A 23,811-nucleotide genomic window follows, 5' to 3' on the forward strand; every position below is an offset into this window, starting at 1 on the left:
ATAATTTGTTCCAATGATCTATATATATTTTCCTTCTCACCCTAAAGCATCCTCAGGGTATATGTATCAACGGATTGAGAGCAAAAGGGTCCCATTGTCAAAAATAAAATACAATAAAAATGACCCCCATACTGATACCATTACTAGGGATTGGCCTTATGTGCCCAAGTTTGCTTCCCTTGTAACCACATCTTGGGCATTGTCAGAAGTCAGAGGTGTTTGTCAAGAGTCGTTCTAAGAACAGGCGGTGCACAATCATGTCCAGATGAATGCAATGCTGGATCTACAACTATAGAGACTGATGAAACAGCTCTTCAGCACAGGAGCTTACCTAGGCTTTGTGGCCAGTGGTCAACTAAGTTCATCCTTTTCTGTCAGAAGGACACTTACGGCAGGACAATGCTTGATGCCACAATGGCCGATTTGTCATGGATTGCTTCTAGGAACATGACAGTACGTTTTTAATTTTTTTTTCTTAGCCGGCCCTTATAGTGTTTAGTTCTTAATCCTATGGAACATCTTATTTACAAGTAAGAATGACTTGTTCAGAGCAAGTCAGCACCTCCATCTATATTGTGGCAACTGTAAAAACCTATCCTGTTATCAATGAACATTACTCATGCAGAAGGATTAATACTCATTGGAATTCACAACTTAACAATTTGCTGAGGTTCTGAAGACCGAATGAGGTCCAAGTGGGTGTCTCTAATAATGTGACCATTCAGTGTATGTTCTATTCAATGACAGGAAAAAACTGATCATAGACTATAGATGCTGTCTTGATTTTTCTCACAATTTTTTGATTATGGAGACTGCTGGTTACATTTAATAGTCAACATGTTGGATTTATACAGGAGACCTGCCGCTATTTCATCTTTTCTGTTCTTCTAAATCCTTTCACACAACATTTACATCTGTCTGTGACTTTTATAATATTTTGTTTCAGGGTGGAGCTCTGCCCCATATTAATACTACAGAGACATATGTGAGGGGTGATGAGCGGTGTAAAGGGGAGATTCCTACAGATAACTGCACAGGTGAGTAGTGACCATTAAATGTAGATAAGTCACAAATTAGAGAGAAAGAGAAGGAAAAAATGAAAGTGATAAATCAAATATAGATTGCGTTCTTAAGGGGTTACCTTCTGAACAGGTTTTATTGGGTAGTATTTTGAAAATATTGTGCTACTGGATGGAGATATATAATTATATTATACATAGTTAACTTGTGTCGCTTGTGTGTTTCATTGACTGCACTTCAATATTGTTTGTTGGTTTTATACAGTAATTGTTATATGGAAAGTGAATGTGGTGTGATGGTTTTGAGGATTTTATGGGAGGTTGACTTTTATTAGACTTCACTGAATATTATAGGAGAATTGGAACTATTAATTCTTAATTGATTATTGATATTAGAGGGAATGTTCAAGGGTAAGGCCTCTGTTTAAGGGGCATTTAAGTTATGTCCCAACAGTTGTCCATACTCCTTCAAAGTAACCATGAGGTTGGGGAGTGCTATATGAAGTTTAGTGAGGGTCAAAAAAACATCATCACCAAATAGTGAAATCTTAAGTACCTTATTTATGACTTCCACCCGAGATATTATGATTTTGACGTATCATTGCCACTAAAGGCTCCATACACATTACATATAGCAGGGGGAAAGAGGGCATGGGGGTCTATACGATGCATTTAATTCTGTAAAAAAAGCTCCTGAGATACCAAATGTTTTCACTGTTTCAAACAAGGAAGACCAGTTAAGTCGGTCAAATGCCTTCTCTGCTTCTAAACTTAAAATAAGTGTTTGGATTGACGTGTCCAACAAAAATAAAATACAATCTATCGCCCTTCTAAAGTTGTCCCCTCCCGGGGAAAAAGGGTCAAAGCCTAACTGATCCTTACTAATAAGCCGGGGTAGCCACTGATTAAGTCTATTAGCCAACATACAGGTAAATATTTTCAAGAGTTAGTAGGGCAATCGGACTACAATTAGAGCAATCCAAGTGGTATTTTCCCGCCTTAGAAATAAGTATCAAGTATGAATGCGACGGTATCTGGTATGAAAGAGCCCTAAGAGAGTTTATCGCTTCAGGGGCCAGGACAAGTAAATTTAAATTGTATAAGTAATTTTTCAATAGGGAATTCCTTCTATTTTCATCCAAATGAAGCGTATCCTGGAAATTATAGAATTTACTATAGAAATCTATATATATAAAGCTGTGTGTGTGTGTATCAAGCCACACCCACCCCACATAGCCACACTCCACATGCAAAGCCCCGTCCACACGGCCCACATTGTTAGCGCACTCGGGCGGAGACACATTCACCTTGAAAGCTACCCTGCAAAACTCACCGGCTGCGACATCCCAGCCACTGCGAGCTACAATCAGGGCCGCCGCCTCCCTGCGTGCTTCCCTGAGACCATTGGAACAACGCACTGTGATCCAAAATGGCCGTCGGGATCCTTCTGGGTCCTGCAGGGACGTGGCTTGCAAACGCCTGCTCAGAACAGGCGCCAGCAAGCCTTCTGCACTGCCTGTCAGCTTGCTGATCTGACACAGTGCTTTTCAAAGTGTCAGATCAGCGATCTGACACTATAGCATAATGTCCCAAATGATAAAGTAAAAAAGTAAAAAAAAAAAAATATTTACATGTGTTAAAAAAAAAAAATCCTACATAAAGAAAAAAAATTGTTGTAATAAATACATTTCTTTAACCCCTTAGGGACCGCCGATACGCCTTTTAACGGCGGCCGCTAAGGGTACTTAAACCACAGCGCGCTGTGGAAAAAGTAAATAGCGCCCCCCAGAGTCGGATTTTCCCCGGGGTCTCGGCTGCCGGGGGTAGCCGAGACCCCAGAGAACATGATTCGGGTTTTTTTTAACCCACCCCGCATTTGCGATCGCCGGTAATTAACCGTTTACCGGCGATCGCAAAAAAAAAACAAAAAACGCAATCTCTTTTTAATTTCTCTATCCTCCGATGTGATCGCACATCGGAGGATAGAGAAAAGGGGTCCCAGGTAGCCCCCCAATACTTACCTATCTCCCCCGATGCTCCTCGTGGCTCCCGGTGGGCGCCGCCATCTTGAAAATGGCGGGTGCATGCGCAGTGCGCCCGCCGGCCGGCCCCGCTAGAATCTTTGGGGTCTCGGCTGCCGGGGGTAGCCGAGACCCCAAAGAGCATGATCGGGGGTCGGTTTTAGCGACCCCTGTTTTGCGATCGCCGGTAATTAACTGTTTACCGGCGACCGCAAAAAAAAAAAAAAAAAAAAAAGCTAAGTGTAATTCTCTGTCCTCTGATGTGATCGCACATCAGAGGACAGAGAAATAGGGGGATTCGGGGACCCTATCATACTCACCTGTGTCCCTGGATCCTCCTGCTGCTCCTCCTGGCCGCCGGCATCTTCTGGGCAAAAGAAAATGGCGGGCGCATGTGCAGTGCGCCCGCCATCTGTCTCCATCTGCCGGCCGGCAGGAGAAGAGCAGTTGGGGCTAAAATTAGGGTTAGGGGTAGGGCTAGGGTTAGGGGTAGGGCTAGGGGTAGGGTTAGGGCTAAATTTAGGGTTGGGGCTAAATTTAGAGTTGGGGTTGGTGCTAAATTTAGGGTTAGGCTTCTTTCACTCTTACGTCGGTACGGGGCCGTCGCAATGCATCGGCCCGACATACCGACGCACGTTGTGAAAATTGTGCACAACGTGGGCAGCGGATGTAGTTTTTCAACGCATCCGCTGCCCAATCTATGTCCTGGGGAGGAGGGGTTGGAGTTACGGCCACGCATGCGCGGTCAGAAATGGCGAATGCGACGTACAAAAAAACGTTACATTGAACGTTTTTTATTGTGCTGACGGTCTGCCAAAACACTGATCCAGTGCACTTCGGACGCGACGTGTGGCCATCCGTCACGATCCGTCGGCAATACAAGTCTATGGGCAAAAAACGCATCCTGCGTGCACATTTGCAGGATCCGTTTCTTGTCCAAAATGACGGATTGCGACGGATGCCAAACGACGCAAGTGTGAAAGTAGCCTTAGGGTTAGGGTTGGGGCTAAAGTTAGGGTTAGAGTTGGGATTAGGGTTAGGGTTTGGATTAGGGTTGGTATTAGGGTTAGGGTTGGCATTAGGGTTACGCTTGGGATTAGGGTTAGGTTTGGGATTAGGGTTAGGTTTGGGATTAGGGTTAAGGTTAGGGTTGTGATTAGGGGTGTATTGGGATTAGGGTTAGGTTTGAGGTTAGTGTTGAGATTAGGATTAGGGGTGTGTTGGATTTAGGGTTTTGATTAGGGTTATGGTTAGGGTTGACATTAGGGTTGTTTTGGGGTAAGGGTTGGGATTATTGTTAGGGTTAGTGATTAGGATTATGGATCGGGTTGGGATTAGGGTAAGGGGTGTGTTGGGGTTAGGGTTGGAGCTAGAATTGGGGGGTTTCCACTGTTTAGGTACATCAGGGGGTCTCCAAACACGACAGCCAATTTTGCGCTCAAAAAGTCAAATGGTGCTCCCTCCCTTCTGAGCTCTGCCGTGCGCCCAAACAGTGGGTTACCCCCACATATTTGGCATCAGCATACTCGGGATAAATTGGGCAACAATTTCTGGGGTCCAATTTCTCTTGTTACCCTTGTGAAAATAAAAACTTGGGGGCTACAAAATCCTTTTTGTGGAAAAATATATATATATATTTTTTTATGACTCTGCATTATAAACTTCTGTGAAGCACTTGGGCATTCAAAGTTCTCACCACACATCTATATAAGTTCCTTGGGGGGTCTAGTTTCCAAAACGGGTTCACTTGTGGGGGGTTACTACTGTTTAGGTACATCAGGGGCTCTGCAAACGCAACATAACGCCCACAGACCATTCTATCTAAGTCTGCATTCCAAAACGGCGCTCCTTCCCTTCCGAGCTCTGCCGTGCGCCCAAACAGTGGTTTACACACCCACATATGGGGCATCAGCATACTCAGGATAAATTGGACAACAACTTTAGTGGTCCAATTTCTCCTGTTACCCTTGTGAAAATAAAAACTTGGGGGCTACAATATCTTTTTTGTGAAAAAAAAAATATTTTTTATTTTCACGACTCTGCATTCTAAACTTCTGTGAAGCACTTGGGCATTCAAAGTTCTCACCACACATCTAGATAAGTTCCTTGGGGGGTCTAGTTTCCAAAATGGGGTCACTTGTGGAGGGTTTCTACTGGTTAGGTACATCAGGGGCTCTGCAAACGCAACATAATGCCCGCAGACCATTCTATCTAAGTCTGCATTCCAAAACGGCGCTCCTTCCCTTCCGAGCTCTGCCGTGCGCCCAAACAGTGGTTTACACACCCACATATGGGGCATCAGCATACTCAGGATAAATTGGACAACAACTTTAGTGGTCCAATTTCTCCTGTTACCCTTGTGAAAATAAAAACTTGGGGGCTACAATATCTTTTTTGTGAAAAAAAAAATATTTTTTATTTTCACGACTCTGCATTCTAAACTTCTGTGAAGCACTTGGGCATTCAAAGTTCTCACCACACATCTAGATAAGTTCCTTGGGGGGTCTAGTTTCCAAAATGGGGTCACTTGTGGGGGATTTCTACTGTTTAGGCACATCAGGGGCTCTCCAAACGCGACATGGCGTCCAATCTCAATTCCAGCCAATTCTACATTGAAAAAGTAAAACGGCACTCCTTCTCTTCCAAGCTCTGCGGTTTACCCCCACATATTGGGTATCAGCGTACTCAGGAGAAATTGCACAACAACCTTTGTGGTCTAATTTCTCCTGTTACCCTTGTGAAAATAAGAATTTGTGGGCGAAAAGATCATTTTTGTGTAAACAAAAGCGATTTTTTATTTTCACGGCTCTACGTTATAAACTTCTGTGAAGCACTTGGGGGTTCAAAGTGCTCACCACACATCTAGATAAGTTCCTTAAGGGGTCTAGTTTCCAAAATGGTGTCACTTGTGGGGGGTTTCCACTGTTTAGGCACATCAGGGGCTCTCTAAACGTGACATGGTGTCCGATCTCAATTCCAGCCAATTCTGCATTGAAAAAGTCAAACGGCGCTCCTTCACTTCTAAGTTCTGCGGTGCGCCCAAAAAGTGGTTTACCCCCACATATGGGGTATTGGCGTATTCAGGAGAAATTGCATAACAAAATTTATGGTTACATTTCTGTTTTTACACTTGTGAAAATAAAAAAAATGGTTCTGAATTAAGATGTTTGCAAAAAAAAGTTAAATGTTCATTTTTTCCTTCCACATTGTTTCAGTTCCTGTGAAGCACGTAAAGGGTTAATAAACTTCTTGAATGTGGTTTTGAGAACCTTGAGGGGTGTAGTTTTTAGAATGATGTCACACTTCATTATTTTCTATCATATAGACACCTCAAAATGACTTCAAATGTGATGTGGTCTCTAAAAAAAAATGGTGTTGTAAAAATGAGAAATTGCTGGTCAACTTTTAACCCTTATAACTCCCTAACAAAAAAAAAATTTTGTTTCCAAAATTGTGCTGATGTAAAGTAGACATGTGGGAAATGTTATTTATTAACTATTTTTCGTGACATATCTCTCTGATTTAAGGGCATAAAAATACAAAGTTTGAAAATTGCAAAATTTTAAAAATTTTCGCCATATTTCCGTTTTTTTCATAAATAATCGCAAGTAATATCGAAGAAATGTTACCACTAACATGAAGTACAATATGTCACGAAAAAACAATCTCAGAATCAGCGGGATCCATTGAAGCGTTCCAGAGTTATAACCTCATAAAGTGACAGTGGTCAGAATTGCAAAAATTGGCCCGGTCATTAAGTACCAAATTGGCTCTGTCACTAAGGGGTTAAATAAAAAAAAATAAAAGTACACATATTTAGTATCGCCGCGTCCATAACGACCCGACCTATAAAACTGTCCCACTAGTTAACCCCTTCAGTGAACACCGTAAAAAAAAAAGAGGCAAAAAAACGCTTTATTATCATACCGCCAAACAAAAAGTGGAATAACACGCAATCAAAAAAACGGATATTAAAAATCATGGTACCGCTGAAAACGTCATCTTGTCCCGCAAAAAATGAGCTGCCACACAGCGCCATCAGCGAAAAAGTAAAAAAGCTATAGTCCTCAGAATAAAACGATGCAAAAATAATTATTTTCCCTTCCCCCATGACGGCACACCTGAGAGAGAGGGGATCCGCCCAGCCAGGACAGGAAACCCTACTGAAAATAAAAGGGCGGTACCTCTCCCTCGCTTCAGTTGGGTTTCCTGTCCTGACAGGGACCCTCTTAAGGCCCCTTCACACTTAGCGACGCTGCAGCGATACCGACAACGATCCGGATCGCTGCAGCGTCGCTGTTTGGTCGCTGGAGAGCTGTCACACAGACCGCTCTCCAGCGACCAACTATGCCGGTAACAAGGGTAAACATCGGGTAACTAAGCGCAGGGCCGCGCTTAGTAACCCGATGTTTACCCTGGTTACCATGCTAAAAGTAAAAAAAAAACAAACACTAGATACTTACCTACCGCTGTCTGTCCTCCAGCGCTGTGCTCTGCTTCTCTGCTATCCTCCTGTACTGGCTGTGAGCCGGAAAGCAGAGCGGTGACGTCACCGCTCTGCTTTCCGGCTCACAGACAGTACAGGAGGAGTGCAGAGCGCAGCGCTGGAGGACAGACAGCGGTAGGTAAGTATGTAGTGTTTGTTTTTTTTTACTTTTAGGATGGTAACCAGGGTAAACATCGGGTTACTAAGCGCGGCCCTGCGCTTAGTTACCCGATGTTTACCCTGGTTACCAGTGAAGACATCGCTGGATCGGTGTCACACACGCCGATCCAGCGATGTCAGCAGGAGTCCAGCGACGAAATAAAGTTCTGGACTTTATTCAGCGACCAACGATCTCCCAGCAGGGGCCTGATCGTTGGTCGCTGTCACACATAACGATTTCATTAACGATATCGTTGCTACGTCACAAATAGCAACGATATCGTTAACAATATCGTTATGTGTGAAGGTACCTTTACTGAACACGGCGGTTCACTTACCCAGGTCCCGTCCCGGCGTGGAAGAATCAGGCAGCGCCTGTGCGTCGGGTTCGGGAGTCTGGAAGCGCCGTCCGCAGGTCCCCCGGGTCTCTGCGTCCGAGCGGGCGTTGAGCAGCATGGTCAGAGGGCTGAGTTCCCTTCCATGGCTGCCACGCCGCCCTCCCCTCTCTGCCGGCGTCCAGGTGCGGTGGCCGCTTCCGGGTCGCTCGTCTGACGTCACGCGCAAGGCACGCTGGGAATGGGCGTGCCCGCGTGGCGTCGGGGGCGGGCGCCGGATCCAAGATGCAGGAGATAAGAAGAAAGGTTTTCCCAACATCCCTAAAGATACTAAAAAACCTTTTTTTCGGAGGAGAAGATATAATAGAGGTCGCCCCCCAGGGGAGAGAAAAAATTGGGACTTTAGAGATAAAAGAGGATCGGGCTATATGTTTAAAGGCCCCTCCACATCGGCAAAAAAATCCCCCCAATGACATTACGCCAGAAGTGGGAGGAAGACTCTCCCTCTTCTTTCCGGCCTGGGTAAATATCTCCCCCAGTATCTGGGTCACGAACATCATCAGAGACGGCCTAAAAATAAAATTCGTCTGTCCTCCCAGACGAAACTTCATAATAACTCCCCGACGGAAGTCTCAGCAGGAACAATCTGCCCTAGAAACCGAGATCTTGGGACTTGTCCACAAAAAGGTTCTTCAGGAAGTCCCGGTTCAGGAGGAAGGAGAGAGGTTTTACTCCCCCCTCTTCTTGATCCAAAAACCGGATGGTTCTTGGAGAACTATTATAAATCTAAGGAAGCTCAACCAATCCATAGAGAACTACACTTTCAAGATGGAGTCTATAAACACGACCATAAAACTTCTCTTCCAACACTGCTTCATGGCAGTAATAGACTTAAAGGATGCTTACTACCATATACCAATACATCAAGAATATCGGAAATACTTGAGGGTAGCTCTCTATATTCAAAATCAGGTAAAGCATTTTCAATATACAGCTCTTCCATTCGGCCTGTCTACAGCCCCCAGAGTTTTCACCAAAGTGATGGTGGAAGTGATGTCATACCTCTGGTCCCGGGATGTAGTAATTGTCCCATATCTGGACGATTTCCTGGTAATAGGGAGGTCAGAGTCCCACTGCACTCATCAAATATCAGTGGTAACATCAACTCTAATGGAGCTGGGTTGGATAATAAACATCCCCAAATCCAGACTACTGCCAGTAAAAATACAGTCCTTCCTGGGGTTAATACTGGACTCCGAGCGTCAGCTCTGCCTCCTTCCACAAAACAAAGTGGACAAGATAATAAACCTGACCAATACAGCAATACGTCAACCCGCAATGACTCTCAGAAAAGCGATGTCCCTTCTAGGCTCGTTAACATCGTGTATACCGGCAGTAGAATGGGCACAATTCCACCTCAGACATCTACAGTGGGAAGTTCTCTCAGCTCAAAGACTGTTAAGAGGGCATTTAGAAGGAAATCTATGTCTCTCCCTGAGCGTAAGGGATTCCCTAGCTTGGTGGACTGTAGAACACCACCTGACAAAGGGGGTCCGGTGGAAAAATCCGGTCATAGACATCATCACGACCGACGCAAGCGGTACAGGTTGGGGAGCTCATCTGAGATCTCACTCTGTACAAGGTACCTGGTCCATACGAGAAAAAAACTATGGATCAAACGAAAAAGAGCTATGGGCAGTGGAGAAAGCCCTAAGACATTTTCTCCCTTTACTCCAGGGTCGCCATACTCGAATCCTAACAGACAATCGAGCAGTGGTGGCGTATGTCAATCATCAGGGGGGAACGAGGTCCAAAGGCCTCATGAATGCGTCAAAACTCCTCTTCCAACTGGCGGAACAACACCTGTTATCTCTGTCGGCACTACACATCAGGGGCATAGAAAACACTCAAGCAGACTTCCTGAGTCGCAGAGGCTTAAGACAGGGGGAATGGTCCTTAAACCCCCAGATATTTCAACAAATAGTCCAAGCCTGGGGCTCACCAGAAATAGACTTGTTTGCCAATTCTCACAACAAAAAAGTCAGAAAATTCTGCTCCTTGAATCCAAGAGAACATCCCTTCGCAGTAGATGCCCTACTAATACCTTGGAAGTTTTCTCTGGCCTACGCATTCCCACCGATAGTGATGATCCCAGCTGTGATCCGGAAGATCAGAGAGGATCAGGCGAGGATTATCCTCATAGCTCCATTTTGGCCAAGGAGACCATGGTTCTCCCTTCTAAGACAGATGTCGGTAACAGATCCATGGATTTTGCCAGAAATTCCGGATCTACTAACCCAGGGCCCAGTAACCCACTCTCAGGTGAAGGGCTTCCATCTGGCAGCCTGGAATTTGAGAGGGCGTTACTAAGTCGCCATGGATTCTCACCAGGTTTAATCTCCACCCTGTTGAAAAGCAGAAAACCCATAACTTCTAGAATCTATGGTAGGACATGGAAAAAATTTCTTGACTTCCTGGGTGAACCATTGGGGGAGGTGGCTCCAGTGGGTCCTATCCTAGAATTTCTGCAAGCAGGATTACATCTTGGGTTAGCAACCAGCACCCTTAAAGTTCAGGTTTCAGCCTTGGGGGCCCTGTATAACTGTAATCTTGCCTCAAATAGATGGGTTTCACGATTCATAAAATCTTGCAGTAGATCTCGGCCGGTCGTTATCCCAAAAATCCCTCCTTGGGATCTAAATTTGGTCTTAGAAGCTCTAACTAAACACCCTTTCGAGCCCTTACAGGAGTTATCACCTAAGTTACTTACCCTTAAAACAGTTCTTCTAGTAGCCCTAACATCGGCACGTAGGGTAAGTGATTTGCAAGCCCTGTCAATATCCCCTCCTTATACTCAGGTATTTGATGACAGGATCGTTCTAAGACCAGACCCGGCTTATCTCCCCAAGGTGGTTCAAAAGTTCCATAGGAGTCAAGAGATTACCTTACCATCTTTCTGTAGTAATCCCAAAAATCCAGGGGAACAAAAGTTCCACATGCTAGATGTGAGAAGATCTATGTTACAGTACATATCTATGACTAGTCAGTGGAGGAAAGACCAAACCCTATTCATAGCCTTTCAGGGTAGCAAAAGAGGGTGTGGGGTAGCTAAAAGTACTATTGCTAGATGGATTAGGGAGGCCATTAGTTTATCCTACTCTGCGGGTGGCACTCCGGTTCCTGAAGGCATCAAGGCTCACTCTACCAGAGCCATGGCTACCTCCTGGGCGGAAAAGGCTGAGGTATCAATTGATCAAATTTGCAAGGCTGCTACCTGGTCCTCACCCTCAACTTTTTTCAAGCACTACCGGCTAGACCTTTCCTCCTCTGCTGACCTAACCTTTGGTAGAAGGGTACTCCAAGCGGTGGTCCCTCCCTAAGGTTTCATTCTACATTCTACAGGTGTGCCGTCATGGGGGAAGGGAAAACACCAGGGTTACTTACTGGTAACAGGTTTTTCCGGAACCCATGACGGCACCTGTATATTCCCCCCCTTTATCACCTTTTCGGTGTGCACTATTGTTTTGGGTGCTTTTTTAGTTAATATGATGTGGTGTTGGATTGCCATGTGTACTAACCAGGGGGGCCTCTCATGCTCTGAAAACCAACTGAAGCGAGGGAGAGGTACCGCCCTTTTATTTTCAGTAGGGTTTCCTGTCCTGGCTGGGCGGATCCCCTCTCTCAGGTGTGCCGTCATGGGTTCCGGAAAAACCTGTTACCAGTAAGTAACCCTGGTGTTTTTTCTCTAAAATAGTTTTTATCGTATAAAAGCGCCAAAATATAAAAAATGATATAAATGAGGTATCGCTGTAATCGTACTGACCCGAAAAATAAAACTGCTTTATTAATTTTACCAAACGTGGAATGATAAAAACGCCCTCCCCCCCCCCCCCCCCCAAAAAAAAAAAAAAAAAGAAATTCATGAATAGCTTGTTTTTGGTCATTCTGCCTCACAAAAATCGGAATAAAAAGCGATCAAAAAATGTCACGTGCCCGAAAATGGTACCAATGAAAACGTCAACTCGTCCAGCAAAGAACATGACTTCACATGACTCTGTGGAGCAAAATATGGAAAAATTATAGCGCTCAAAATGTGGAGACACAAAAACTATTTTTTGCAATAAAAAGCGTCTTTTAGAGTGCGACAGCTGCCAATCATAAAAATCCACTAAAAAAAAACGCTATAAAAAGTAAATCAAACCCACCTTCATCACCCCCTTAGTTAGGGAAAAATAATAAAATAAAAAATATATATTTATTTCCATTTTCCCGTTAGGGTTGGGGCTAAAGTGGAGGCTACAGTTAGGGTTAGGGTTGGGGCTAAAGTTAGGGTTAGAGCTGGGGCTAAAGTTGGGGTTAGGGTTGGGGCTAAAGTTAGGGTTAGGGGTGTGTTAGAGTTAGGGGTGTGGTTGGGTTAGGGTTTCAGTTAGAATTGAGGTGTTTCCACTGTTTAGGCACATCAGGGGCTCTCCAAACGCGACATGGCATCCAATCTCAATTCTGCATTGAAAAAGTAAAACAGTGCTCCTTCCCTTCCGAGCTCTCCCGTGCGCCCAAACAGTTGTTTACCCCAACATATGGGGTATCAGCGTACTCAGGACAAATTGTACAACAACTTTTGGCGTCCAATTTATCTTGTTACCCTTGGGAAAATAAAAATTTGGGGGCTAAAAAAATGTTTTTTGTGGGAAAAAAAGATTTTTTATTTTCACGGCTCTGCTTTATAAACTGTAGTGAAACATTTGGGGGTTCAAAGTTCTCACAACACACCTAGATAAGTTCCTTAGGGGGTCTAGTTTCCAATATGGGGTCATTTGTGGGGGTAAAAGTACATCAGGGGCTCTGCAAACGCAATGTGACTTCTGCAGACCATTCCATCTAAGTCTGCATTCCAAACGGTGCTCCTTCCCTTCCGAGCACTGCCATGCTCCCAAACAGTGGTTTACCCCCACATATCGGGTATCGGCGTACTCAGGACAAATTGTTCAACAACTTTTGGGGTCCAATTTCTCCTGTTACCCTTTGTAAAATAAAGCAAATTGGAGCTGATGTAAATTTTTTGTGAAAAAAAAGTTAAATGTTCATTTTTTTTTTTTTTTTAAACATTCCAAAAATTCCTGTGAAATACCTGAAGGGTTAATAAACTTCTTAAATGTAGTTTTGAGCACCTTGTAGGGTGCAGTTTTTAGAATGGTGTCACACTTTGTAATTTTCTATCATATAGACCCCTCAAATTGACTTCAAATGTGATGTGGTCCTTAAAAAAAAAATATGGTGTTGTAAAAAAGAGAAATTGCTGGTCAACTTTTAACTCCCTAACAAAAAAAAATGTTGGTTCCAAAATTGTGCTGATGTAAAGTAGACATGTGGGAAATATTACTTAAGTATTTTGTGTGACATATTTCTGTGATTTAAGGGCAAAAAATTCAAAGTTGGAAAATTGCAAAATTTGTTTTTTTTGTTCACAAATAAATGCAAGTAATATCAAAGAAATGTTACCACTATCATGAAGTACAATATGTCACGAGAAAACATTGTCAGAATCATCGGGATCCGTTGAAGTGTACCAGAGTTATAACCTCATAAAGGGACAGTGGTCAGAATTGTAAAAATTGGCCCGGTCATTAACGTGTAAACCACTCTTGGGGTAAAGGGGTTTAACTTGTAGTCATGAAGGCAGCAGATGATGTCGCAAGGAAATGGCGTAGACCCTTTCAGTTGTAAGGCTCAGTGTGCTCTGTCCATTTTGATTTGTGTTGCGTGTGGATCTCCAAGGATACAGTTAACCCCTGGAGGTATTTTCGGTTTTGCGTTTTAGTTTTTTCCTATGGCCACAACAGCACCCTACTGAGAGAGGGGATCCGCCCACCAGGACAGTTGATTTCCTGTCCTGATGGGAACCTGTGGAAGAAATCTAATCTGGCTCCAATATGCCTCTGCGGTGTCTGTGAGAACAGCAGAGCCTGGGATGCCAGAAGCAGCGTCAGGGGTGCTCTGCCTTGTCTGGCATGGATGTCGCGATCCCAGGGCCCGGGTAGTGCAGCCCTGGGTCGTGTGGGTGTAGCGCAGGTAGAGGTGAGCTCCCTGTGTTCCATCCGGTGCATGCATTGGCCGGCCGGCGCCGCGTGGAGTCTGTTCCGGGATCAGGCCTCCTCACATACAATGTGACGAGCCCATGAACTGGAAGTGCTTCTACTTAACTTCCAGGGGGACCGGAGAGGTGCATTGTGGATGGGGAAGTGAAGGGGTGTGACCAGGCCTACTTAGTCTGGCAGCATACAGCAACCGTGTGCCTGTAGCATGTCTTCCCCAAGAGATATCGAGGAGCACCCACTGCTTAAAAAGGGGGCCACCGAACGGCGCAGGATTGGCAGCAACAGTGGTCGCTCTAGAGGAGATGACACCAAGGATGCCAGGAGTAAACTGGGTCAGCAATCATCTGTAACCTTCAAATCACGCGCTGTGTCTCCACCTTCCAAGCCGGTACCCTGCTAACAAGCTTCAGTTGGTGAGTTCATGCAGTGATCACCTGGTATGTTGAATCCCCCTTCTTTTTCTATGTATTCCCAGGTATAAAAGAAGTCTGTTAAAACCAAGCACAGTGTCCTTTTATATACAGAGCCCCTGCCTGATGCTTATCTTAAAAGGCTTTGCCCTTAGAAGACGGAGGTCTCCTGAAAGATCCGTCCGATAGAAAGGCAGAGATGTTTCTAAAGCGGACTTGGGAGTCATCGGCCGGAGCATTCAAACCGGCTATTGCGAACAACTGTACCGCCAGGTTGATCATGGTCTGGCTGGACCAGCTGGAGGACCAGATTCGGTCTGGGACGCCTAGAGACAAGTTGCTGGATTCGTTTCCACAAATCCGTGGAGGGGCAGCCTATCTGGTGGATGCTTCCGTCGACTCATTGCTTTTAGCTGCCAGGTCTGCTGGTCTGTCCAATGCTGCCCGCCGAGCCCTGTGGTTGAATAACTGGAAGGGAGATGGATACGCTAAGTCTAAATTGTGTGCTATTCCATGCTGGGGTGGGTACTTGTTTGGCCTTGTGCTGGATGAGATCCTCGCAAAAGCAGTTGACAGGAAAAAATTGTTTCCTAAATCGTATACCCCTACTTTCAGCAACACCATTAGGAGATGGTCATCTTTCCAGAGGAAGTATAGAAACAGAGACTGGGAGCCAGCGGAACCGAAATAGAAAGGTCTCTACTTCGGTGGGGCCTCATCGTCCAAATATAGGCGCAAGTATCACTAGCACTGATCTAGCGGTGGGAGGTAGGCTGAAATATTTCTTTAAACAATGTGTCCATATAACCTCTAATATCTGGATCCTCGATATAATTTCATCCGGGCTAAAATTGGAATTCCTCAATATTCCTGCGGACTCCATGTTAACAACCCTAAGAGATTACTCTGATTGACAATAGGCCCTCGAACTGGAAGTTCTCCAGTTGATAAATAAATGAGTCCTAGTTGACGTTTCTGGGGGCCAGGATGGGAGGGGGTGTTATTCTTCTCTGTTCTTGGTCTCCAAATCTGATGGTTCCTTCAGAACCATTATTAATTTGGGGAAGCTAAATTCCTTCTTACGATGTCATACCTTTAAAATGAAGTCCTTAAGATCTACAACCAAACTTCTGTTTCCCAGGTGCTTCATGACAGTCCTGGACCTAAAGGACGCCTATTACCACCTGCCCATATACTAGGACCACCAACAGTACCTCATAGTGGCGGTACGGCTGGGCAATCAGGTTAGACACTTTCAGTTCACCGCTATGACGTTTATTCTGTCCATGGCACCACGTGTATTCACTAAGGTGATGGCAGAGGTGATGGCCCATTTGAGAGAACAGAATACCCTGGTCATCCTATACCTAGATGATTTCCTTGTAGTAGGGAGATCGGCCACCCAGTGTAGTACCTGGCTGAACCATATAATATCATCTCTACAGGGTCTGGGATGGATAAAAAATCTGGAAAATCAAGACTAGTTCCCTCAACCATGCAAAGGTTCTTCGGCATCCTTGTGGATTCAGTAGCTCAACATTGCTTCTTCCAGAGAACAAAAGACTCAGCATCATCCACAAAGTCAGGAAGATAATAGACAATCCAGATCTGTCCTTGATGGATGCAATGTCCCTGCTAGGTTCTCTGATTTCCTGTATGCCGGCCGTGCAGTGGGCCCAATTTCACACCAGGGCTTTGCAGAATGGGGTGCTCGAAGCAGAGAGGAGATTGCAGGGCCACCTCGAAGGAAGAATGCGGCTGTCAGTCGCCACTGTGGACAACCTATCTTGGTGGATAGATCCTGTACATCTGTCCAAAGGGGTACAGTGAGAGATTAAACCCGACATTATAGTCACGACAGATGCCAGTCCCTCGAGGTGGGGCGCTCACGTGGGAAACAGACTAGCCCAGGGGACGTGGAGGACCAGGGAGGCACAGGGTTCCTCAAACCTGAAAATTAAGGGCGGTGAAGTATGCACTTCTTGAGTTTCTACCGATTCTGCGGGGCATGCGTACGAGTACACACCGACAACACTACAGTGGTGGCCTATTTGAATCGACAGGAGGGAACAAGGTCACAGTCACAAATGTCCACCTCAGACAACATACCTCACCCTGGCCGAGGATCACCTCCACTCCCTGTCGGCACTTCATATCAGAGGGGAACACAATATTCAGGCAGACTATCTGTCGTCACTCCATACTCCACGGGGAATGGTCCCTAGATCGACAGGTGTTCAGACAGATAGTACGGTTATGGGGCCTCCTGGACATACAGGCATCAGACCAGCCATAGGTGGTAGACTCCCTTCAAGTCCGGTGGGATTATACTCTGGCCTACGCATTCCCTCCAATGTGTCTGATCCCCCTAGTACTCAGGAAAATGAGAGACGAGAACGCAAGAGTAGTCTTGATCTCCCCCTTCTGGCCCAGGAAGCCTTGGTTTTCTTGGCTGAGGGCGATGTCCGTGACCGACCCTTGGGTACTGCCAGCGAGCCCGAGGCTTCTTTCTCAGGGCCCAGTTTATCATCCCCAGACGGCGTGGAATTTGAGAGCAAGCTGCTGAGGCGTAGAGGGTTTACAGAAGCCCTAATCACACCTTACTAAAGAGCAGGAAGGAGGTTACCACCAAAATTTATTATAAGACCTGGAGGAAGTTTTTGCTATTCCACTCAGCTCCCCTGTCGGACAAGGTTCCAATTCTGGCAATTCTGGAATTTTTGCAGAAGGGTCGGGAGTTGGAGTTATCTGTTAACACCTTTAGAGTACAGGTATCTGGTCTGGGCACACTATATAACTATAATGTAGCAGGGGACAGGTGGGTCACTAGATTTATAAAAGCCTGTGAACGTGGTGACCCAGTGCCTATTCCTAGATTACCTCCTTGGGACTATCAGATCGCCTCTATGTAGTACAAATACTCACTTGCTATGAGTACCGACAACTGGGTGGCGCTCGCAACCATCTGGCAGTGACAACCATAGAGGTCTCCAGGAGGCATATGGTTGTCATGCCAATGAACCGGTGATCCGTGATCACGTGACGGGGTCACTTATGGGCGGGTTTTCGTCCCGATGGCCGGAAGCACGAGTTAAATATCATTGTCAGCGTTTAACCGCCGCATTTAATGGGTTAATAGCCACGGGTGGATCGCGATTCCACTCTCGGCTATTCCGGGCACATGTCAGCTGTTCAAAACAGCTGACATGTACCGGGAAAGATGTGGGCTCACCGTCAGAGCCCTCATCCAAGGAAGGGAGTCCTTCAGATCCTCCTGTAATCTCTGCTGCTGGGAAACCTCCTCCATGTGTCCATCCACCTCACCCCCTGCTGACTCACCATCTCCTGTCCCTATCAGCAGTTCCCTTGTGTCTGAGCCTCCAGCCTCACCTTCCTCTTTCTGTGAAGCAGCCACATCTGAAGGGGAATACATCCAGGGCTCTTGCATGAGCAGCCGACACTGTCCCTGCATGTGCCGAGTCCTAGCTCTCCTGGGGACAATCGCTGAAGGTAATCTTGCTGAAAAGGAGGCTGTGGAACCTTGTAATCTAAAGTGTCTGGTGAGAGCTCTCCTGTTGCATGTCCTCTCAGCACAGCAGCCCAGACACGCCCCCGTGTCACTTTGCGTCAGTGATGTAAAACGCAGAGTATTTTCCTCCAGCACACTACGTGATGTGAGGTTTTAACTAACTTGCATGATGGGCTGGTTTGTTATGTAGACATCCATAGAGAGGGTGGGAGGATGTTTATCTTATCTCCACCGGCAGAGCCGGCACTGCCGCGTGCCGACAGGAACTGTGTGGTATCACAGTCATGTACTGTATATACAGTACAGACCAAAAATTTGAACACACCTTTTCATGATTTTTCTGTATTTTCATGACTATGAAAATTGTAATTTCACACTGAAGGCATTAAAACTATGAATTAACACATGTGGAATTATATACTTAACAAAAAGGTGTGAAACAACTGAAATTATGTCTTATATTTTAAGTTCTTCAAAGTAGCCACCTTTTGCTTTGATGACCTATTTGCACACTCTTGGCATTCTCTTTATGAGCTTCAAGAGGTAGTCACAGGGAATGGTTTTCACGTCACAGGTGTGCCCTGTCAGGGTTAATAAGTGGGATTTCTTGCCTTATAAATGGTGTTGGGACCATCAGTTGTGTTGTGCAGAAGTCTGGTGGATACACAGCTGATAGTCCTACTGAATAGACTGTTAGAATTTGTATTATGGCAAGAACAAAAGCAGCTAAGTAAAGAAAAATGAGTGGCCATCATTACTTTAAGAAATGAAAGTCAGTAAGTCCGAAAAATTGGGAAAACTTTGAAAGTGTCCCCAAGTGCAGTTGAGAAAACCATCAAGCGCTACAAAGAAACTGGCTCACATGAGGACCGCCCCAGGAAAGGAAGACCAAGAGTCACCTTTGCTTCTGAAGATAAGTTTATCCGAGTCACCAGCCTCAGAAATTGCAGGTTAACAGCAGCTCAGATTAGAGACCAGGTCAATGCCACACAGAGCTCTAGCAGCAGACACATCTCTACAACAACTGTTAAGAGGAGACTTTGTGCAGCAGGCCTTCATTGTAAAATAGCTGCTAGGAAACCACTGTTAAGGACAGGCAACAAGCAGAAGAGACTTGTTTGGTCCAAGGAATGGACATTAGACCAGTGGAAATCTGTGCTTGGGTCTGAGGAGTCCAAATTTGAGATCTTTGGTTCCAACCACCGTGTCTTTGTGCGACGCAGAAAAGGTGAACGGATGGACTCTACATGCCTGGTTCCCACCGTGAAGCATGGAGGAGGAGGTGTGATGGTGTGGGGGTGCTTTGCTGGTGACACTGTTGGGGATTTATTCAAAATTGAAGGCATGCTGAACCAGCATGTCTACCACAGCATCTTGCAGCGGCATGCTATTCCATCCGGTTTGCGTTTAGTTGGACCATCATTTATTTTTCAACAGGACAATGACCCCAAACACACCTCCAGGCTGTGTAAGGGCTGTTTGACCAAGAAGGAGAGTGATGGGGTGCTACGCCAGATGACCTGGCCTCCACAGTCAACAGACCTGAACCCAATCGAGATGGTTTGGGGTGAGCTGGACCGCAGAGTGGATGCAAAAGGGCCAACAAGTGCTAAGCATCTCTGGGAACTCCTTCAAGATTGTTGGAAGACCATTCCCGGTGACTACCTCTTGAGTGTGCAAAGCAGTCATCAAAGCAAAAGGTGGTACTTTGAAGAACCTAGAATATAAGACATAATTTCAGTTGTTTCACACTTGTTTGTTAAGTATATAATTCCACATGTCTTAATTCATAGTTTTGATGCCTTCAGTGTGAATGTACAATTTTCATAGTCATGAAAATACATAAAAATCTTTAAATGAGAATGTGTGTCCAAACTTTTGGTCTGTACTGTATATACATACTGTGTGTGTATGTGTATGTATATATATATATATATATATATATATATATATATATATATATATATATATAAAATAGAACTCACCGATCCTTAGAAAACTTGCTTTATTTCGACGTCTAAAACATCAATGACTGGTAGAAGCGCTGTTGAGCGCGAAACAGCCGTTGTCAGCACTGGCTCACACACTCCACTCACTTCATCTGTTCTCCTGGCCATGATGTTTTAAACATTGAAATAAAGCAAGATTTTTAAGGATCTTTGAGTGCTATCCATTTTTTCTATTTTCTGCATACTCTTTATGATGTTTTTTCTTGGATAAGCACCCGGTACCCTATGGTATAGTTGACGCATGTGTGCCACATATGTGATTATCAGACTTTGCTGCAAAGTGGTGCCGTCACCTTTTTTTTATATATATCCCCATTGTGTCTCTGGGCTCAGACTAGCTTTCTGTATTTTTCAGTGATTCAGTGGTTAACACGCTTCGCTTCTGTAATTCATTCGACTGCACTTCATTGTTGTTTGCTGGTTTTGTATTTGTTATATGGAAAGTGAATGAGGTGGGATAGTTTTGAGGATTTTTTGGAAGGTTGACTTCACTGAATATTGCATTAAATCTAAATAATTATTTTATATTTCACAAAAGTTTGGTGACAGGTACACTATAACCTGGACCTATAAAGTGTTGAAGTGAAAGACGAAAAGAGCAGAAACCTAATGGTCTAATATTGATTCTGAGTCCCTGCTTTACTATCTATTGCTGCCACTAGTGCCTTCATCATTTCCAAATCAAATTTTAGTACAATTTGTACAGAAATGTTATAAAAAGTATAAATATTAGAATTATTAATCTAATTTCAAGGCGGTATATGTTATCATTTCTGTTTTATTCTTGGCAGTTGATTGTACCAGCAGATCGGGGACACATCTTGCACTTTCAGATTTGACTGCACTTGATCATACTATCACACCGGATACATGTGAAGAACATGACAATATTCCGGATTTCTTCTCAGCTCTTCACAGTAAAGATCCACCATCTGATCCTTTTGAAAAGCTTCAATCTTCTGATTCATCACAGACTATTATGCAAAACAAAAATTACAGAACTGATAGTGAACATCAAAGAGCTCACAGAAAAAAGCCATATTCATGTTCACAGTGTGGGAAATGTTTTGCAAAAAAATCAAATCTTGTTGCACACGAGAGAAATCACACCGGCGAGAAGCCATTTTCATGTTCAGAATGTGGGAAATATTTTGCAAAAAAATCAAATCTTGTTGCACACGAGAGAAATCACACAGGTGAGAAGCCATTTTCATGTTCAGAATGTGGGAAATGTTTTACACAAAAATCAAATCTTCTTGTACATCAGAGAAGTCACGCACGGGAGAAGCCTTTTTCATGTTCAGAATGTGGAAAGTGTTTTACAGAGAAATCAAGTCTTGCTAGACATCAGAAAACACACATAGGTGGGAAGCCATATTCATGTTCAGAATGTGGGAAATGTTTTACACAGAAATACCATGCTGTCACACATCAGAGAATGCACACAGGAGAGAAACCATTTTCATGTTCCACATGTGAGAAATGTTTTAAAAAGAAATCACATCTTCTTGCACATCAAACATTTCACACTGGGGAGAAGCCATATTCATGTTCAAAATGTGGGAAATGTTTTACACAAAAAGCAAATCTTGTTGCACATGAGAGAAATCACACAGGTGAGAAGCCATTTTCATGTTCAGAATGTGGGAAATGTTTTGCAAAAAAATCAAATCTTCTTGTACATTTGAGAAGTCACACAGGAGAGAAGCCTTTTTCTTGTTTAGAATGTGGAAAATGTTTTACAGCTAAATCAACTCTTGTTCAGCATCAGAAAAGACACATGTGAGAAGCCATATTAATGTTCAGAATGTGGGAAATGTTTTACACAGAAATACCATACAGTCACACATAAAAGAATTCACACGGGAGAAGCCATATTCATGTTCAAAATGTGGAAAATGTTTTAATCACATCTTATTACACATCATAAAACTCACACAGGTGAAAAGCCATTTTCATGTTTAGAGTGTAGGACATGTTGTTATACAGTTATATCAAATCGTAAACATCACAGATCTCGCACTGGGGGCTAGCCATGTTTGTGTTTAGAATGTAAAAAATGCTTTTTCAGTTTCAGTATGTAGCCAGTACCACTGAGGCTTGCAGTCCCAGATGTAGGTAAATAAATATTATTGTTCTATTTACGTATGCAGAATCCCTTCTCATTCAATAAATGGACCCTCAACAGACTTTCTGGGTCTAATTAAATTTACATGAGATGTATTTGTAAAATACAATAGACTCTTTTCTTTGTCATTAAGGAAATCCCCTATATTTTTCTTATCTTATTTCATTAACATTTCTCATACAGCATGACTTCAGCTATGGTTCTCACTTGGTCATCGATGAGCCTGTTCTGATTTGTGGACAAAGCCAATGCCAATATGAAAACCATGTGTTTTCCTTTGAAATCTATAAAACCCATAATTAATATCCCTGAGTGAGGGCGTTAAAATAAATTTCAGGTAAAGCAATTTGCTTTTTCCCCTTTTTAACTCTGCTCTTTCTAGTCTCTGTCAAACCACTCTCCCAACCACTTTTGAAAAGATATGTAGCAATTCCTTTTCTACTAAAGGGCTAATTTCAGAAATGTACTCAATGATAAATCACCTCATACCCTCTCTGGCATTCCTACGCACATGTATGATTAAATGGGATACCTATTTGTGAAGATAAAAGAATTCCCTCTTCGTACCTGGCAAACTATTTGGGTATGAGTTACTGAGACTTTAATTTGTACAAGAAATAAAAGAGGCAAATATAAAATAATGATTTTCTGTTACCAATCTCCAGAATTGGCTCTCCTAGCACTGTCAGTTGTGCTGTACGCTCCCTGAGAGGAGAGCTGATTGAATTGTTTATAATTGTCACGCATGTGCCTCATCCTGCTGAGATCTCAGGGATATCTGGGATCAGAAAGTTGCAGCGGTTGGCAGATCGCAAGTCCTCTTTGGAGTCCGCTCGGCATTTAACTTTAATGGTGCAGATTGATTTTGACTTGGTGAGGAAGCTGTTAAGGGTTCTTTTTTGATCCTGCTCCGATTCCATATGGCTCTAATCTCAGTTGCCACTCCCATTATTTACTCACTCCTAGCTCTCTCCTGTGTAGGTTACAGGTTTGCTATGCTGACCTCTTTGAGAAGTTGTTCCTATCCCTGGTGAGGTTGTTTCTGTTTAAAGGGAAGGTGCCGCGTTTTAATATTGTAAAAAAAAAAAAAAACCTCTTTAATTCCTTATTTTTATAAGTTATTTTCAAGTGCATAGTATTTATTGTTTGTTTTTTTTTATTCATTTTTTTTTTCTGCCACTGGGCGCCACCATTTTCATTTGCAGGACTGTAAGTGTAGCTGCACGACACTTACAGTCTTCACATACGGCTGCCCTGGACATAGAGATCAGTAGTCGGGAGGCGACCCCATAGCTAGCATTGTCTGCTCTCTGCTCTGATGTGGCCACGCCCCCTGGGTGGTCTCCACATCACAGCAGAGGCAGGAGGTCAGCGCCATCTTGCTTCAGCCTACAGTGGAGTGTACCTGTGAGCTCCACTGTAGAGCCGTGCTGTTGGAGGGGCAGCTCCATCTGTCTCCCCTCACACTCAGCGGCCATTCCCTGTCCTCTGCTGCCTGGTGTGTGGCTGAATCTCTAGAATCGCTAGAGAGGGTGAAGTGCTGTGGTCTGATGTTCTCTTATCAGGAGCTGCAGAGAGGTAACCGAGGGGGATGGGGGAGGCTCTGTGCTGCTCCGACCT

The 23,811-nt window shown here is 44.2% G+C and overlaps 1 protein-coding gene across 1 annotated transcript in view; it reads left to right on the forward strand.

Moving 5' to 3' along the window:
- Positions 1-22,252, forward strand: part of LOC138664076 (zinc finger protein OZF-like) — a 35,269-nt gene extending 13,017 nt beyond the window's left edge. The window contains exons 6-7 of the mRNA XM_069750506.1: positions 947-1,037; positions 20,855-22,252. Of these exons, the coding sequence (XP_069606607.1) occupies positions 947-1,037; positions 20,855-21,849 (1,086 nt within the window). The 3' untranslated portion in view covers positions 21,850-22,252. The remainder of the gene's footprint in view (positions 1-946; positions 1,038-20,854) is intronic.
- Positions 22,253-23,811: the final 1,559 nt, after the last annotated feature.

Source organism: Ranitomeya imitator, chromosome 2, assembly GCF_032444005.1.
Source record: "Ranitomeya imitator isolate aRanImi1 chromosome 2, aRanImi1.pri, whole genome shotgun sequence".
NCBI classification, from domain to species: domain Eukaryota; kingdom Metazoa; phylum Chordata; class Amphibia; order Anura; family Dendrobatidae; genus Ranitomeya; species Ranitomeya imitator.